Genomic DNA, 17,746 nt, shown 5'->3' with positions numbered 1-17,746 from the left:
GTAAACAGACGCAGTGGGAAAGATAAAAAGAAAAGAATACATCACGTTGAGGCTAGTGAAAGTGACCTTGAAGAAACAAAATCAGACAGCGACAGTGACTTAGGGCTGTATGCAGTGTCACAGAAAGGGAAAATTCGTGCATATCACTAAGGCCAATAGTAAATGGAAAGAAAATGGAGATGGAGTTAGATACAGGGGCTGCAGTGTCAGTGATTCCGTATGAACTGTACAAACGAAAGCTACACAAAGTCCCTTTACAACCCACTGATGTTGTCCTTAAGACATACTCAGGAGAGCCTTTGCCACCAGAAGGAGTTATTACAGTGCATGTGGAGTTGAATAGGCAACATGCTGATTTTCCACTGTACGTGGTGAAGGTGGGTGCTCCACCATTGTTTGGCAGGGAGTGGCTGAGAGCCATTAGACTGAATTGGAGAAATATAAAGACTGTACATGTTGCTGAACATACACCGACAGGCAGCTTAGAGACTGTGTTAAAGAGACATTCCGCTGTTTTCTCCGACCAGTTAGGCACCATGAAAGGAGTGAAAGCCAGACTCTAAAGCCAAACAGCACACCCAAATTCTGCCCACCACGCAACGTGCCATATGCTCTTCGACCACGAGTGGAAGCCTCACTGAAACGCCTCACTGAGCTTGGCGTCATCTCACCAGTGGCGCACAGTGACTGGGCGACGCCAGTGGTGCCCGTGAACAAAAAGGACGGCACCGTGAGACTCTGCAGGAATTTTAAAGTCACCCTCAACTCAGCTCTGTGCATCGACAAGTACCCAATTCCACGTATTGAGGACTTGTTCGCTTCTCTCGCCGGAGGTCAACGCTTCAGTAAGCTGGATCTTTCCAACGCTTACCTACAGATGGAAGTAGAGGAGAGCTCCAAGAACCTGCTTACTATCTCAACACAGAAAGGACTTTTTTGCTTCAATCGCTTACCGTTTGGTGTTGCGTCATCAGCCTTATTTCAGAAGGCAATGGACCAGGTGCTCCTCGGCCTGCCACACACTCACTGCTATCTAGATGACATCCTAGTGAGTGGTCCTGATGAGCAGACACACCTGAAAACCCTGGATGCTGTTCTCAGCAGGCTAGAGGAATACGGCCTGCACCTCAAGTCAGAGAAATGTCTCTTCTTCCAGGAGTCCGTAGAATACCTGGGCCACATCATCGACGCTGCTGGGCTCCACAAGTCACCTGAGAAGGTACGCGCCATTGTGGAAGCACCAGCACCAGGCGACGTAAGTCAACTTCGTTCGTTCTTAGGAATGCTCAACTACTATGGACGCTTCATTCCTGACCTGGCCACAGTGCTGCAGCCGCTGAATGAACTGTTAAACAAAGAAAAGAAGTGGCAGTGGACATCAGCCTGTGCATCAGCGTTCCAGAAAGCTAAAGCACTCCTAGTGTCACAAGAGGTGCTCACACACTACAACCCTGAGCTACCTCTCCGCCTTGCTTGTGACGCCTCACCCTATGGGGTCGGAGCTGTGCTCTCACATGTCATGCCGGATGGTGAAGAAAGACCCATAGCTTATGCATCGAGAACTCTCAGCAAAGCAGAGCGAAACTATGCTCAGATCGAAAGGGAGGCCTTAGGCATAGTTTTTGGGGTACGTAAGTTCCACCAGTACCTGTATGGCAACAAATTCACTCTGCTCACTGACCATCGCCCACTAACCACCATCCTCAGTCCAGTGAAAAGCACACCATCCATGGCAGCAGCTCGCATGCAACGCTGGGCACTCCTGCTCGCTGCTCACAATTACACCATAGAGTACAGAAAAGGGGCCCAACATGCCAATGCTGATGGACTGTCAAGGTTACCACTCCCTCATGCCCACAGTGAAACACAAGGTGCAGTGGAGGTGTTTTACACATCACAGTTAGAGACATTACCAGTCAGCAGCACAGAGATCAGGCGTCACACCATGTCTGACTCCACCCTGTCTCGTGTTATGGAAATGGTCACAAGTGGCCATTTGCCAGCTGTAAAGGACGCCGGGGAGGAGCTGTCACCCTATCTCCAACGCCGCCATGATCTCACTGTGCAACACGGTTGCCTGATGTGGGGCTCGAGAGTGATTGTGCCACACAAGCTGCGCCCCCGTGTGCTGGAAGAGCTACACTCAGCACACCCAGGTGTAGTGAGGATGAAGAGCTTAGCTCGCAGCTACGTGTGGTGGCCTGGCATCGACTCTCGGATCGAACACCAAGCAAAGTCATGCCACTCTTGTTAACACATACAGAGAGACCCTAGTCAAGCACCCTTACACCCATGGATGTGGCCATCCAGTCCCTGGGAACGAATACATGTGGACTTTGCCGGTCCATTTGAAGGACACATGTACCTAGTTGCCGTGGACGCACACTCCAAATGGCCCGAGGTGCACATCATGGATAGCACCACATCAATGAAGACCATACAAGTGCTTAGGGGACTCTTTAGTCGCTATGGCATCCCACACAGTCTTGTCAGCGACAACGGTCCTCAGTTCTGTTCTGAAGAATTCAGCATGTTCCTGAAAGCTAATGGAGTCAAACACATTCGCTCAGCACCGTACCACCCTGCTTCCAATGGCTTGGTAGAGCGCTTTGTGCAAACATTCAAACATGCTCTGAAATCTTCCAGAGGAACGACACCTGTGCAACAACGTCTAGACACATTCCTCCTGACCTACCGCAACAACCCCCATGCAACCACAAAGGAATCCCCAGCCATGCTTTTCATCAGACGCAAGCTGCGTTCTCGACTGGATTTCCTGAAGCCGAGTGTTGCTGAAGCAGTGCTCCAGTCACAGACTGCTCAACAGCAGCGGCGTCAGCTGCACTCCAAGGAGAGGCAGTTCGACGTTGGTGAGCCTGTGATCGTGCGTGATTATAGGAGAGGGGAGGATAAGTGGACGTCAGCTGTGGTGATCGAGAAGACCGGACCTGTGTCCTACAAGGTAAATGTGGGCACACAAGGTGTCTGGAAACGTCATGTGGACCAGATACTGACTCGGCCTGAGTCAGACACACAAGGGACTGCAGAGAGTCTACCTGTGAGTTCTCCTGTGTCATTTCCTCTGACAACCACGACCACAACAGGTAACACCTTTGACACAAGTACACCTCAACAGATGGAGGATACTGATATTTTGCCACACAAACCAGTAAAATCACCCAAAGCACCACAGTCCACAGAAACAACACGCATGGAAAGTGCAGAGACAGAGACTGTGCGACGTTATCCTGTGAGGATCACACGTCCGCCAGCACGTTACCGTGCTCAATAAACAAATGTTAAAAAAAAAAAAGAAATGGAAAATTGAAGAATGTCAAATGTGAAGTTGAACACTGTTTAATGTGTTCGTTTGGAAATTATAAGTGGTTACTGTTGCTATCACATAACGCATTGTTTAATGTTATTGAGTAGTAAATGATGTATGAATCTTATGTCTTGGATAATTTAAAGGAGATGTGATTTCTTAATTTGCTCAGATGAAATGTGTTTGTTATTGACAATCAGTCTTAGTGGGGAGGGGATATGTTATGTATGAACCTGGATGTTATATTTGTACTTGCCACCAGGGGGAGCAAACCGCCGCTAGGGCTACCTTGACTGTAAACAATAGCCAGTAAGAAGAAGAAATAAAGAGCCAAATGAATCAACACGAATCTGTTCTCTTGCTCCGTGTGTCAAGTAATAAGGTGTACTAACACAATAACGGAGCGACATAACAAACAACATGAAAGCATGGCTCCATCCTGCCTTGTATCAATGGTTCAGGCTGGTGCTGGTGGTGTAATGGTGTGGGGGATATTTTCTTGGCACACTTTGGGCCCCTAACTACCAATTGAGCATCGTTGCAACGCCACAGCCTACCTGAGTATTGTTGCTGACCATGTTCATCCCTTTATGACCACAGTGTACCCATCTTCTGATGGCTACTTCCAGCAGGATAACGCCCCATTTCATAAAGCTCCAATCATCTCAGACTGGTTTCTTGAACATGACAGTGAGTTCACTGTACTCAAATGGCCTCCACAGTCACCAGATCTCCATCCAATACAGCACCTTTGGGATGTGGTTGAACGGGAAATTCGCATGATGGATGAGCAGCTCAGGAATCATCAGCATCAGGGTGTCAATGTTGATCACAAACTCGATGACAGACAGGTGGTCTCAAGGCCTGAGGTCAGGACCAGAGCCAGGAGGCTGCAAATTCAGACCCTTATCCCACAAAATTGCTGCAGTCTCTTGAACCCGTACTGTTCAAGATTTGATGACCCTTCACCCTGTTTGTTGAACTGGCCAGCACTCTCAGTTTTGACCTGAATCATTACATAATCAACAGGGGGCGCTGCACAATGGACATAAAACACCAATGTGAGGGTGTCTCCTCTTTCATCCCAGCCAGGGTTGTAGTGGGTCATGTAGTGTAGTCCAACATCGTCTTCATAAATGTACACAGCGACTCCATATCAATTTTTGTGACCTCCGACTGGTGTAGTGGGATGTCATTACTGCCAACTATTTTATGGTAGTCACATTGACCGTTTGCCAGCAGTTTTAAAATTGACTGGCCGTTGCCTGCCGTGGCCCCTGGAATACATTTGGCTGTGGTCACCAGTGTTGCTAATTTCACATTTCTCAGAATGGAACTTCCAATGACCAGAGTGGCTTTCTCACCGGGTGTGTTGCTGAGTGGGGAGAACCTATTGGAAACATGAAGCTGTTGTTGGTCATTAACAGCAGACTTCTACTTATGACTCTGCTTCCTTTAGACAGTCACTCAGGTGCCCTGGTTTCCCAGGTGCTCAGGAGCTGCCAGGAAAGCGGCAGTTGGGACGAAGCTAGGAGCTAAGCAAAGGATGACTGGACCAGCTAACGGGGGCTGGCTAACGCTAACGGCTAATAGTTCGGATCCGTCGGTGCGGAGCCATCACAGGTCCAATTCAACCTTGCTAGGCTTCACTTCCAACGCTACAAAACTACATTTAACACACTTGTCAGTATCACTAAAGGAGGCAGAGGGGTAAGTAAATATGTGGCACACTGAGCAGGAGAGAGGAGAGCGAGAGGGGAAGCCATCGTTAGCTTAGAGTGGAGAGTTTACGGCAGAAAAACTCGCCACAAGAGAGATGATCTTTTAAACTTTGGCCAAAGAAAGCAATTAGATATGTAGTTTTGGAAGGTAATTAGTGAACGAAATAAGGAATTAGCAGGGATGATCACACTTTAGCTAGTGCCATGAAGCAAGGCACTACGTTCAGCAACACACGGAAACAGGAAGAGAGGTCGCACGCTTACTGCAACACAGGTAGAGGGAGGATTTAAGCCAGACTGTTCTCATTTGCTTTTCACCTTTGAGGAATAAACAAGAAATGTATAACCAGCTGCACCGTTCACTCCCTTATTACAGATTGAATGTTTTTCGATCATGAGCTGATCCGCAGCTTCTGAATCAACTGGTTCATGCCTTTAGATTTAACCTACATGCTTGTGGGTGATGTAATCAATACAAACTGATGTGAATAAAAATGACATTTACAGAAGAATGAATGAATAGATTTAAATTTTTCATTTGACATGTATGTGTTTAACAAGAATATCCTGGATGAACCAGTACTTTAGTATGTTGGTTTTCTCTTGGAATAGGAACAAAATCTTATCAGTGGTTTCAATGGCTGATGATTCCCCAGAGCAGACTGGAGCATCACACTCACTTGTTTGAGCCACAGTGGAGCCGTGCATCATGGAGATTCTCTTTGTCTAGAAGATAGTTGATGGTTATGGTGATTAAGTGTGTGAGTGTGTGTTTTTTTTTTTATCAGCACCAATGAATAAATCGAATTCGCTCACTTGGCCGAGTAGCAAGTATTTCCTGCAATTTTTCTTTCCGCCATTTCACCGTGATTATTCAAAGAACTGTTGCGTGTTACCTGCTGTGGAAGGCCGAACTACGTTGGAATACTAAAAGCCGTTGTATCTGGGTTCACAACACCATCTAGAGGCAAGCACAGCTCGGTGCAATTCACTGAAGTCCTCCAGGGGCTGCGTCTGGATAACTGCCGCTTCCAGCGGCATTTTTGGATGATGACTGGCCAGTTTAACGACTTGCTAGCTCGGATGGGTGACAGAATTTCATGAATGGACACCAACTTATTCAACCGGTTCTCGTAATTTTGACACGTAGTGTCATATAACTTTGGCTTCCCATAGCCACAATCAACTTGTCCTCCATCTTGTGACACAGTCAGCTGTGACATCGGGACAACCTCAACGCTGATTGGCTGTCGTAACTCAAATTTTTCGGCAAAGTTGAATATTTTCAACTTGCACGAATTGCAAAAATTGGCCACGTGAATTCACCTCATTCGCGCCGCCCAACTGAAAATTTGCGTAATTCGCACGTTTGCATAGATTTTGTATGGAAACTGTTCACGCGAATGGGCAGATTCACATTTGGTGTGAACACACAGGAATGGCTCCGTAAATTCTGAAACCAGAACAACACCAACAACAAACTATTTCAGCTCTTCTAGTTTTGACTGCACCACCACAATCTGTGAGAGCTGAAAAGATTGAGGAACTTTCAGTTCAGTTCAAGAATGAAATTTAAATCAACTCCATCACTTAATGAAAGGAAACAAAATATTCTGAAAAACACACAAAAATACTGAAATATCTTCTTTACTATATTTGCCACATTCTTTTTCTCTGGGCATGATGATGTAAAATCTTCTGCAGATGAATGTCTTGAGCTGGCTTTGCTCCTTGTGGAGGCACAATCCCAGTCCAGACCGCTTGGATTTCGTCCTGCAAACACCTTAGCTTCCTCTGGTGGTCCATTTCAGTTTATGAACACTTTTCCATTCCTTGTCCTTGTTGCTTGAATTTTGGTTGGCTCTCTGAGTTTGTGGGCCTTCCAGGCTATTTTGTCATTTTTCTTTGTCTTGTGCTCATTAGAATACACCCCAGTAGTCGTAAGGTTTTTCCACTGATTCAACACTTTAATCTTGTGCTTTCATTCACTAATTTTACCAAATTCACAGGCTTGGCTTGTCTATCTTTGCGTGGTAGAGTGCGACAAGCTGAAATTTGTTGTATGTCAAGGTAGATGTTGTTGCTGCACAGGAACCGGACCACTTGTTGCTCCAGAGTGTGTGGCTCCTCAGCTGGTGCGTCTACATCTTGATGTTGACTGACTGTAGCCCTTGCATAGCTGTTACGTTACGTCAGGTCATCAGCCCAGGAGTCCTGCTCCATGTCGTCAATCCTTTGTTCCAGCTGTTCAGTTTTCTGGTCCCTTTGTTTGATTGTAGCTCTCTTGAAATGGCACTGCTCTGGATACTGGGATGGCAAGAGGCTACAGGACTCTGAATAGCATGAGAAAGGAATTATTAATTAATTGACGTGTAGTATTTGTTAAAGCTTTCCATGTAAATATAAGGCAAACTACAATCCTGCAGTTAGTTGTGCTGCAGTAGTTTGGAGGGACACCAGCTGCTCCTCTCAATTCAAGATTTGGAAGATTTCAGAGAGCTTTGATTCTCACCTCACGATGTGGAGCTGACTGTGGAGCTCAAACAGCATGTGCATTGTGCTCCACTTGGACCTCCTGAGAGAACTGAACTCCAGGTTTCTTTGCTTCGACAGTTCCAGGAAGGAACCGGAACCGTCGATCCAGTTACTATACATCAGGGGGTCTGGGTCAGTAATGGGCTGCTGGATGTTGGCCGTTGACACCTCATTTAGCTGAATTACAAAATAGTCCTGGGAATTAAGAGTGGACAGGATCAGTTGCTGCATTAATGTGCTTCTTGTAAATGCCGTTCATCCTCTGAACAAGAATTAGCAGCTAGATGAGAGGAATGTAGATGTACGTACCTCATTTTGCTCTGCTCTGGCATAGACTCTGTTTGTCAGGTTGTCACTGCAGTCCTGTTCCTCTTCTTCGTCCTCTTCCTGATCCTGGACACAGTCCTCCAGGGCGCGGGGCCAGATGTCCCCTTCAAAATATACTAGATCCTTGGCACTCAAATTCTCATCTAGTACATGTTGGAAGATGTCCTGAGGGGCAAAGCGGAACAAACACATTAAAATGTACAGTCATGGAAACTCCACAACTTGATCTTGTGGCGTGGATATTGTCTGGCACTGGCAAATTTTGTATGATGTGGGAGAGTTTTTATGATGAAAACAAGTGGTACCTTGTAGTTTTGGGCTATGCCCTCAGCTACGGCCTTGTCCAGCATCTTCTGATACCATTTACGCAGACGTTCAGAGTCAGGGATCTTTTGGTCTGCTGGATGGCGATGAAAAATGTAATCATCCCCGTCAGAAGGCGGGCATGACCAAAAATAAGCTGCTGTAAACCTGAGACAGGGTGAGGGTTAATGAATTAGGGGTAGTGTCAAGGAGAAGCATTCATCTGATTTCACTGTGTTACCATAATGTTCTGTAAGGTTGTTTTACCTCACAAATATTGAGCTTTTTGCTTACCCTCGCTTCTTGACGTAATTCAAGTAACCCAGCAGAATCTCGTGATAAACAGCAGTCCTCAGGTGTCCAGGCTGGAAAAAGTGTACGCTGTCAAGATAAGCAATGTAGACCTTTTTGTGATTGGGAGGGGGGCAGTTGGAGCCGTACTCTTGCACCTGCATCCCAAAAAAGCAGACATCCACCCCGTCCAACTCCTGAAAGGCAAATACTGTTTTCGTTGTGTAGGGAAAGCAGGCAGGCATCTCCCCCTTGTCGACAAATCTGGAAAAGAGAAACGAACAAGACAGGTTCAGGAGAAAGGTTAACAGAAAGCCAGCAGTTTAATGATGGTCAAAAAATCAGAGAAACGTTACGATCAGCGGCTAAACCCTACTGCTTCCTCTACTGGACTAAGGACTTCATCTCCTACCTGGACTTCATGTGCGGCTTGACATGCACCATCTGGTTTGTGGCATCTACCACACGGATGATGACCTTGCCCGCTTCAGGCTGGTTCTGCTGCTTAAGGAAGCTATTTACACGGTGCTCCAGATAGTTGCCCAGCCAGGTCTGGGGAAGCCCTGCAAAAGACCAGGGAGCCATTTTAGCAAAGTTCATACAAACATCTATTCTGCTGAAACTGTTGGATAAAACAACGGCATGAAGCATGCGAGGAATATAATCCACTTACTTTTGGCCGTGTATGTGTTCTCTGGCCTCGTCTTGGATGACTTCTTGAGGCAGTTGTCACATGTAAATCTGTGGTTTGGGAGGAAATGGTTAATCAACGGTTACATTTAAAGGTTAGTAAGCGTTGCCGGGTGCTCTAAAATATATTTTCCAAAGTTGCGTCAAAGATGGCTTACCCTGACTGCGATACAATGGGATTATGCAGCACACAGATCTGATGCATTTTCCGACCGCAGTCGTTACACTTTACAAACCTGAAAACAACAACAGCAGAAACGACAGACATAGTCAGACGTGACATCATTGAATTCTCCCTCTTCGGTGCACAGGTGACTAAATTTAGTGCAGGAAATGAACTTAGAGGGAGACTTACATTTCAGGGACATAGTTGTCGTTCCTCATTGGCTGGAAGTGGCTTTTTTCAACGTTCCTGTGAGAAAGATCAAAATACAAACTAAATAACAAGAACAACAAGAATGAGAACATTCACAATGTGGAACCAAAAGCAAGGTCATCCTCAGCTGTAATGCAACTACATGCACTGTCGACCCACATTTTATTTGGCAAAAATAAGCTTCTTACTGCCCTGCAGTGGTTCAAGTTCTATCAGGATGATTCATTGTGACCAGAGCAGAAACCACTGGACATCTCCAGGAGCTGGCCAGATGTCCAGTGGTTTTTCAGTGTTAATTTTCATGACCAAATCAAAATGACCATGGAAGTTATGACATTATGATGTAGAGAATACAAATATCAGCTTCGGATATCTGAGGATAAAAGCTTGTCTGGAAGTTTAAGTTGTACTCACATCCAAGGCGTGTAGGGGTCATGTATCAGGGAAATTCTGTTGCCCCGGGCTTCATTGAAACACTTCTGGCAGATGTTGAACCTGTGAACAAGAAGACCAGATTTGGGTTAATGCCAGGATGTAAACTGAAATGGAAATGGTGCCAGGGAAACCATTTGAAGACAAATTAAAACTTATCTGTGACTGCACCATTGAGGGAAATACATTCAGTGTGAAAATAATCAGATACATCACTTGGCTGCATTTTCACAGCCAAAACATCTAAATGTCAATACTGCTGTAATTTTTTTGTATTGTTTTCGTGCTGATTTGTGTGTTGCTTGTGTTCTGATGTGTTAGTTGGCCTTACCTGTTCTGGTAGTTAAAATAAATTGTGTCACGTGGGATTTTGCATTTTTCTCTTCCACCGCAGGGTAAATCACTGGGGTTAAAGCTAAACTGTAACAACAAGAGACAAAGAGAAAAAGTTGTTGAAAGAAAGGAAGTTGTTGCCTCGGCTGAGCATGAGAAATACTAGCATGTAATGTTTTCTGGATATACTTTCCTTTTTCATTGGTTTTGTCATTTGTGGACTTAAACATCCCGCATAGACTGAGAATTTTTGAAATATTAATATGGCAGGTTCTTGAATCTTTTAGTCTCCGATTCAAGAACCTGCAATAACTTGTTGTTGCGAAAAGGGCCTGAGCGGATTAATGCCCAACCGTATGAGCTTGTGCCTTACCTTCCTTCCGCAGCAGTATCCCAGGCTCTTCATGACAGGATCAATCTCAGTCTCGAACACCTCGGCCAGCTTGGAGCAGTACTGGTAGACAAGTGAGGTCTTCTTGTTGTAGAGCCAGGCGTTGTTAAACATGAGCCAGACGTCTTCGACATACCGCCACGGGTCTTTGTACTGCCCACTGATCAGCTTCCTCCTGATGGTCAACAGGTCCATGGGCTTCTTTACAACTTCAAAATAGTCCTGGTTTGGAGGTGGCAAAGACCATGAATTGAACAGTTATGTGGAGCGTTAAAATATTCATTTCAATGTCAAACTTCTGATAAACTGTCAACATTTTATGTGTTTTTAAAATTTTTTTCCTATTTGAGGCAAAATGGCAGCCAGAGCAGTACTTTATTAGGTCAGTTTTGTTACTTGTTTGAATACGTACAGGTATTCCCAGTATCTGGGGGTCCACTGGCAGACGGAAAGGAAGGGACTCAGGGTCCTGCCGGTACAAAGCCTCTAGGGTCGGCATGAGAGCTTGGCGCAGCTGCTCCTTCTTAGACACTGGAGGGAAAAAGATCAAATCAGAGACTTGGAGGTGGGAAGAACAACAGAATTTGTCAGTTTAAAAAGACAGATGGGATGCAGAGGCTATGATTGGGAAGCTCCAAGACAAGTAGGGGTGGAAGAAGAATGCCAAAAAGGATGACTCATCACACACCACAGGCTCGTACTGGCCTGACACCAGCCCTTGAACCTGAAATTTTCAATCTCTGAGACGTGGCAACAAAACGGAACCAGGTCTGAGTGTCAGGCTTGGCACCGTTTACTCTCTCTTCCAGTATCGTCACTGCTGTCTTAGAGCGAATGGTGGTGTCCCCCCCCCCCCAAAAAAACATTTGAGAACACATTTCCTAGATGTGAAGTTACCTCGCGCCTTTACCACAATCGTCTCATCATTTCTCCTCTTTGACTCTAGAAAACAGAAGAGAAGATTCAGTGCTTTTCACATCTCCCATGGATCATGAGTAAAACCTTGCAATGTGTACAAGATATACCTTACAACCATAAGATAAAGTGTCTGTAAGGCATATTAAGCTGATGTGAGCGTTTTGTAAAAGAACTAAGGATATCAGTGATACATTGAGGTATTAATTTGAATCCTGTTTAGGTGAACGTTGCTCTTTTTGCCTTCGTTGGTCATCATCAGATGTGATGGTTAAGATTAGGTGTGTGTATACATACTGGGGTCTCCTGAGAATGGAGTCTGGCGATGCTTCCTAAAGGATTTCTTTGCTGACTTCATTCCAAAGAAGTCAAGTTTGTATCTGTAAATTAAATATGAAGACAACACCTCAGGCTCTTGGGAAACGTGACATGCATTTGTTGAAGTTTCAATTTCGATCAAATTAAAAGACCGCCGTCTGATGTAACAACAGTGGAGTATGAAATGCAGATAAAATACCTCAGGTGGACTTAAGAAATCAGGGGCCTTTGCAGAAGTTTGATTGGTGCTAGGATTTAGCTTTCGGAGCGTCTTATACCTTGTAAATATGTTGTCCTGGTCTGTCATCCTCATTGGCTTCAGTCCCTGAACTGTAAAACTTAACATCATTGTTGTGACGTCTTTGCCAACTGGCCTCTGTCATGTCTGTCAGTGTCAAGCCCAGTGTCTGCAGTGAAGACAATGAAATCTGACCTCTGCCTTCAGTCTTGCAGTCTTGACAATGATCTTTGACTGTAATCTCAGAGTTCTGACTTCCATCTCTGACTTCAGAGGAGGAGTCGGTGGCTTCGTTTGTTGCAGATTGCAAAGACACCATTAAGTTGAATTTGGGCTCCTCACCAAATGGATTCAGATGGAAGGGATGCTGCGTGTTAGAAAAACCAGGGGTTGGGTTGGGTCAGGTTATAATTTTCAGGCCCGTTGAGAGCTCTACCATCCACCATCATTATTACATTTCTAGCTACTCAAACATTGCAGTCTGCGCCTGTAACTTCATATCTAACTCTGTGACATAGCGTGTACTGTATGTAAGTGTTGTGTGGCTAATTACTGTCTGTATTCTGGGGGTGGACTCATTGTCTGTCCTGATGATTATCAGGACTGATATTATAGATTCAAGTTATCTGGATCATTGTTTACTCTTGCTGATCAGAGATGAAATCAATGGATTAGAAAGTGTGCTACTTTTGCTCACTGCAGCCATTTCCTCCCCTCTGCTCTGTTTTCACTCACCATTGTACATTTTCAATTCATGTCCCGCCCACTGCACGATCTGATGTCACATGAGGAACAGCCACATCTGGCAGTGTCCTACTGCCATTTCTGATTCAGTGACAAGACTTCAGGTTGTCATTGACATTGGGAGAATGTCAATGTTGATTGGCTGTCGCCACCAAGGGTCATGCAGATTTATTTGAGGAGGTCTTTTGTTTTAGTTGTCATTTGTGTGTTAATAATAGCCCCTACAACGTCACAGAAAACGAGCGTCTTCATTCCAACGTTGTTGTTGACCATTTTGCATCTTAAATGCAAGTTTCCATCTGCGAGTAAACACAAGAAGAAGACAATGATGAAGTTGACCAATGGAGTGTGTGGCCACCAATTCATGTCTTGAGTACTAAAAGTTAACTTGAGTACAGTCAAAACAAATCACAGTATATCTTGTATTGGATCCCTGCGGGGACATTTGAGGTGTGGCAATTTTGGATGACCTACTGACCTGGTGGGACATTTTAAGCACCCTTTATTTATCCTGCTTAGATCTCCAAATCATGTTGGAAATATCCAGTGGCAAGCTTGTCTCTGTAATGGTTAAATGTGAGATGTTCTCTGAGATGTGAGGTGCACAGAGAGCTGACATATTTAGCCAGTGCAAAGACGACTGAGCCAGTGTTGGGAACCTTGTGCTGACTCCCCACTCACAAACAGCTGATTTGTTGCCAGCTGCATTGGTTCAATATGAGATGCACTGTAATTCCCCCTCCAGTCCCCCACAGACAACAGAACCACATTTAGAAATCATCTTAAAATTATCTGCTGCAGCACAGTGGCCGTCAATGTATCTGTGCCTTTTTAAATGGTGAAACTGTGTTTTATATTGGTTGAATCAATATAACAATACTCTTAAATGGTAGTGGACATAACTGTGTTTATGTCTTCTGGTTCGCCCCACCTCTATGGTCGACCCAGCTAAGAAACAGTTCCATCATGCTGCTCTAAGTGGCTCCTCCTGGTGACATGAGGTAGAGGTCACAACACCGTCAGAGACAGATCTGTGACCTGAGTAAAGCAGAAAATGACAGGTCAAGGGATGTCGTATTGCTTGTCATGGGCCTTTAACCCTGACACTTCCAAGATTGGCTGCTCTCATTGAATATGCTGCAGTCCGGCACCTCATGAACCACAAGGATTATGTTCAGGATCGATCACAAGCAGGAAAAGCAGTTGAAGTCTGGCAGCTGTGAGTTCTCTTCAAACAAATCTGTTTCAACCACACAGAAATGTAGAAATCAGCATCTTGTTTTGATTGAGACGGACACGTTGAAGATTTTCTGTCAGTTAAAATAGGATGATTGAACATTTTGGCCAACAATTGGATAATCAGGTTATTTCTCCTGTCTAATTCAACATGCATGTTGAAGATTGCTAAAAAGTGCAAGTTGCCTGTGTCAATACTCAGGCACTTCTTTGCAGGCAAACTTCAGTTTAATTCAACAACCAAAAGAAATGCACATCCTGCATCCTATTGTCTCTGTGTCAGGCGTTACTTTTCTAAACTTCTATCCTTCTGTTTATTTTCAGATGGTGCTGCTGGGTTGTTAGTCTTGCCCTGCAGCACTCCTGCTGGATTGGTCTTTTAGCTACATTAGAAGAGAGTTACAGTGTCTCCCTGATTTTCTCCACAGCATTAACCTCCCCTTCATCCTTAAATGTGTCCCCACATGCCTGGCACAGCACACAGTGTCCGGGGAAAAGGGATCTGTTTTGCCCCCTGCGTCCTCCCACCCCCTTGAACATCCAACCAATGAGGGAGATGGAGAGAACAAGTGAAGAGAGTGGAGGGGGGCATGACAAACGGGTTGTGAGCAGTGAGTCGAGAAGGACACAGATGTCAAAGCCATGAATCTGGGGACGCCTGTGTACACCCCCTTCCTTTTTGCCTTTTCCCCTCACCATCCACACCACACCAGCCCCTCCTCTGTCTCCAGTCCTGTTTCACTTTGTCTCTCAAACAGGCCTTTCCTGATTCTGCCCCATCAGCAGCCCAACCTCCTCCCCCTCCTCTCACACAGGCCTCTATAATTACTCACTTGGTTCAATAATCAGAGTACAATGAAGTGAGGTTTTGTGTTTATGTGAGTGTACAAACACTGTTGGTTGGTCTAGTGACACTCACGTGGTCACAGGCAAGTGTCGGTTAACGAGAGGCCATGATTCGGCCGTCACTGAGCTATCACCATCCATTCTCACATTTTATGGACCGATGTATCGAAGGTTGTGTGACACTTTACTGAGGGCAAAATAAACAGAAAATATGCTCATTGGAAGGATTGTTGTTGTCGCTCCTATTTGGAGGTTGGAGACTTTAGCAAAGATGGTTTGGATTCGATGTCCTTTCTTTACTCTTGTTCTACTTCTAAGCCTCTTATAAAACTCTTTATAGCGCTTATATTGGGAAGAGCGAAGTAATTGACTTTTGCTGGCTTGCATGCTGTAGTAGCAAGTGTCAGTACATTCAGAGGAGTCTCTGAAACGACTCATGTCTCATCAGCGCATCACCCGAAGATAGTCCAAATAGTCATTCGATCCAAATATGCATAAATGTAACTAAATATTGGAACTTATTCAGTGCTTCCTGATGAAGCAGTGGAAAGAAAATTCAGTTTGTTCCTTAGCTGCAGCGTAACACTTCATCTGGTTAGTTAACCATGAATAGAACGCATTAGTCAGACAGTGATATGAGTTTTATTATTAATCTCAAATAAACGCTCAATAGAAGTGATAAATGGGTGACAAATAAAACCAAGTTTAGTCTCTTGTGGACACTAAAAGCCAAAAAAAGCTGATTTAGTGGGCCCTGGCATAGATTGTACTCCTCCCTGTGCATAACAGTAGTCTTGATCCTCTGGCAGTCTTGATCTTCAGGATTAACAGGAGGTAGTTGGCTTGGCCCACTGAGCACACTCAGTATATTGCATGTCCTCCTGGCAGCTCAGGAGTATTGCCACATACTGTGATGTGGAGAGAGATGCACCTGGCAACTATGAGTTCAGTGAGCATCGGGAAAACTTGTTTGATAAGGGCTCGAATGTATGGAGATATGATGGACTGCAGGAGCAAATTACCTGCTCTCATTTTGGCATATGATCAATAATTTGTGCAAAAAAGTTGAATCCCTTGAGCCAGTGTGACTATTACACACTCATCCTAAATTCTGAACACAGCTTTTCTAGTTACATAAGGCTTTGTGTAATTCTGTCTGATGTATCCTCATGACAGTGTTGTATATCTGAGTTTAGGCCCCAGGCCTCTGTCCCGGCTAATGTTGCTTCACAGTAGGAACCCCAGTGGTTTCAAGCGTCTGCCTTAATCACCAAGCAGACTAACCCTTCAGAGGAATCTCTTTCAGTGTGCCAACGCACTGAAAACACATTAAGACTAATGCTCAATGCTCATCTTAAGACATAGATAATGTTCATACAGTCGACTGTTATGTAACGAGGCGATACAGTCGTCACCAGTTGTGTTCGGTCTTAGAGCTTCGAGAAAATGAAATTAGAGGCAGAGTTCCTGAGTCGTTTTTCTGAGGCTGCACTTTCACTCCGGACCTGTATGACCACATAAAAAGCAGGGGTGACTTTAAGCAGCAGTCATTTCTCAAAGGTGTAAGAATATTCCAAGGCATCAAACTGCATGATTTTAGACTCGGTTCCACCCAACTCTATTTTAAGCTTTAGTAACATTATTTTCTCTGTTTATTACTTTCATGAGGAGAACCGTCTGTCTGTCTTGTCTGTCTGAGTGTTAGCAGGGTTACGCTAAGACAACCAGGCCAAATTTGAGGAAATCTGTGGAGGGGTGGAGCATGAGGGAGGAAAAGTAGCCCTTTAAGTTGGTGGATAAAAATATTTCCTTTTTTTTTGTTAACTGTGTGATAGGACATTCTTTAGCTGACGTCATGTTCAGAATGGGAGAAGCTGTTCTCAAAAAATTAGTGTGACTCACCCTCACAGGGACAGTTTGATTTTTTCTCCCTTCATGTAGTAAGCGAAAGGTTTCACAATTTTTGCTCCAGGTCGGCTGTTGAATCATGACAATGCCCTGTTGCACAAAGGCCCTCGTGAGCCAACTGAGTCAGACCTCACTCAGGATTAAGGCTCAAAACCCTCTGGGAGTCACTGTTATGGAAGTTTATTAAATCTTGTAGTTTTGGAATGAGATGGTCAGCAGTTACTGATCCATGTCATATACGTATCTACAATATGTTTATTCTTAAACTTGTATCTTAACAATCAATGATCTTAATGAGTAAAGAGTATGAAGCGTTAAAGTAGGGCAAAAACCAGGCCAGGTTGTGATGGATATAGTCATTAATGAAGCACCAGGAAATTGATGGAGAGCTCCACACCCACAAGATGTTAAGGCGTTCTCTAATTAAATGCGTTGGATGTTTTTTATGCTATTGAATTTGTTGATATTAAGCGTGTCAGCACTGAGAGGAGAGGTTTATACATGCAGAATTTGGCCACCCTTTTCTTTTTGGTCATGATTAATAGTTTTTTTGTTCTGAATGGAAATAAATCCTGAAAGTGACAGCCCCATTGTTGAGCTGGTGGCTTTTCAGCTGTCGAGCACAGAGACACTGCGTTTGAGATTTATTTACCTCCACGAATATGGAATGTGATTCATTTGGTTCATCTTATTTGTTTTGGATGTGTATTGCATTGTTTGCATTCTTGTAGGTAGGGGTGTTTAGTCACATGACCTGATTTAAATTACAAATGTAGATATCAAAAGACCAAACAAGTTTGCCGTTGCACCTGTACAG

General features: G+C 44.5%; 2 protein-coding genes across 4 annotated transcripts in view; one reads left to right on the top strand and one right to left on the bottom strand.

Annotated features, from left to right (window-relative positions):
• prmt3 (protein arginine methyltransferase 3) overlaps window positions 1-17,746 on the top strand; it is a 99,406-nt gene that overhangs the window by 62,070 nt on the left and 19,590 nt on the right. The window lies entirely within an intron of this gene.
• On the bottom strand, window positions 6,678-12,275 carry LOC147269097 (histone acetyltransferase p300-like). The gene is made up of 16 exons (XM_086193857.1): window positions 12,157-12,275; window positions 11,937-12,019; window positions 11,622-11,666; window positions 11,137-11,255; window positions 10,707-10,946; window positions 10,332-10,420; window positions 9,983-10,063; window positions 9,548-9,604; window positions 9,351-9,428; window positions 9,176-9,243; window positions 8,915-9,065; window positions 8,506-8,766; window positions 8,214-8,379; window positions 7,891-8,073; window positions 7,559-7,776; window positions 6,678-7,379 (listed from the first exon to the last, which is right to left on the bottom strand). Exons 2-16 carry the CDS (start codon window positions 11,995-11,997, stop codon window positions 7,370-7,372), a joined length of 1,827 nt encoding a protein of 608 aa, XP_086049983.1. The 5' UTR covers window positions 11,998-12,019; window positions 12,157-12,275; the 3' UTR covers window positions 6,678-7,369.

The sequence above is a fragment of the Aulostomus chinensis genome, chromosome 2 (genome assembly GCF_037954235.1).
Source record: "Aulostomus chinensis isolate RoL2024-O1b breed Wild chromosome 2, RoL_Achi_v1.0, whole genome shotgun sequence".
In the NCBI taxonomy this organism is placed as follows: domain Eukaryota; kingdom Metazoa; phylum Chordata; class Actinopteri; order Syngnathiformes; family Aulostomidae; genus Aulostomus; species Aulostomus chinensis.
The sequence above is the reverse complement of the archived record's forward strand: the minus strand, read 5'-3'. Positions and strand labels throughout refer to the sequence as shown.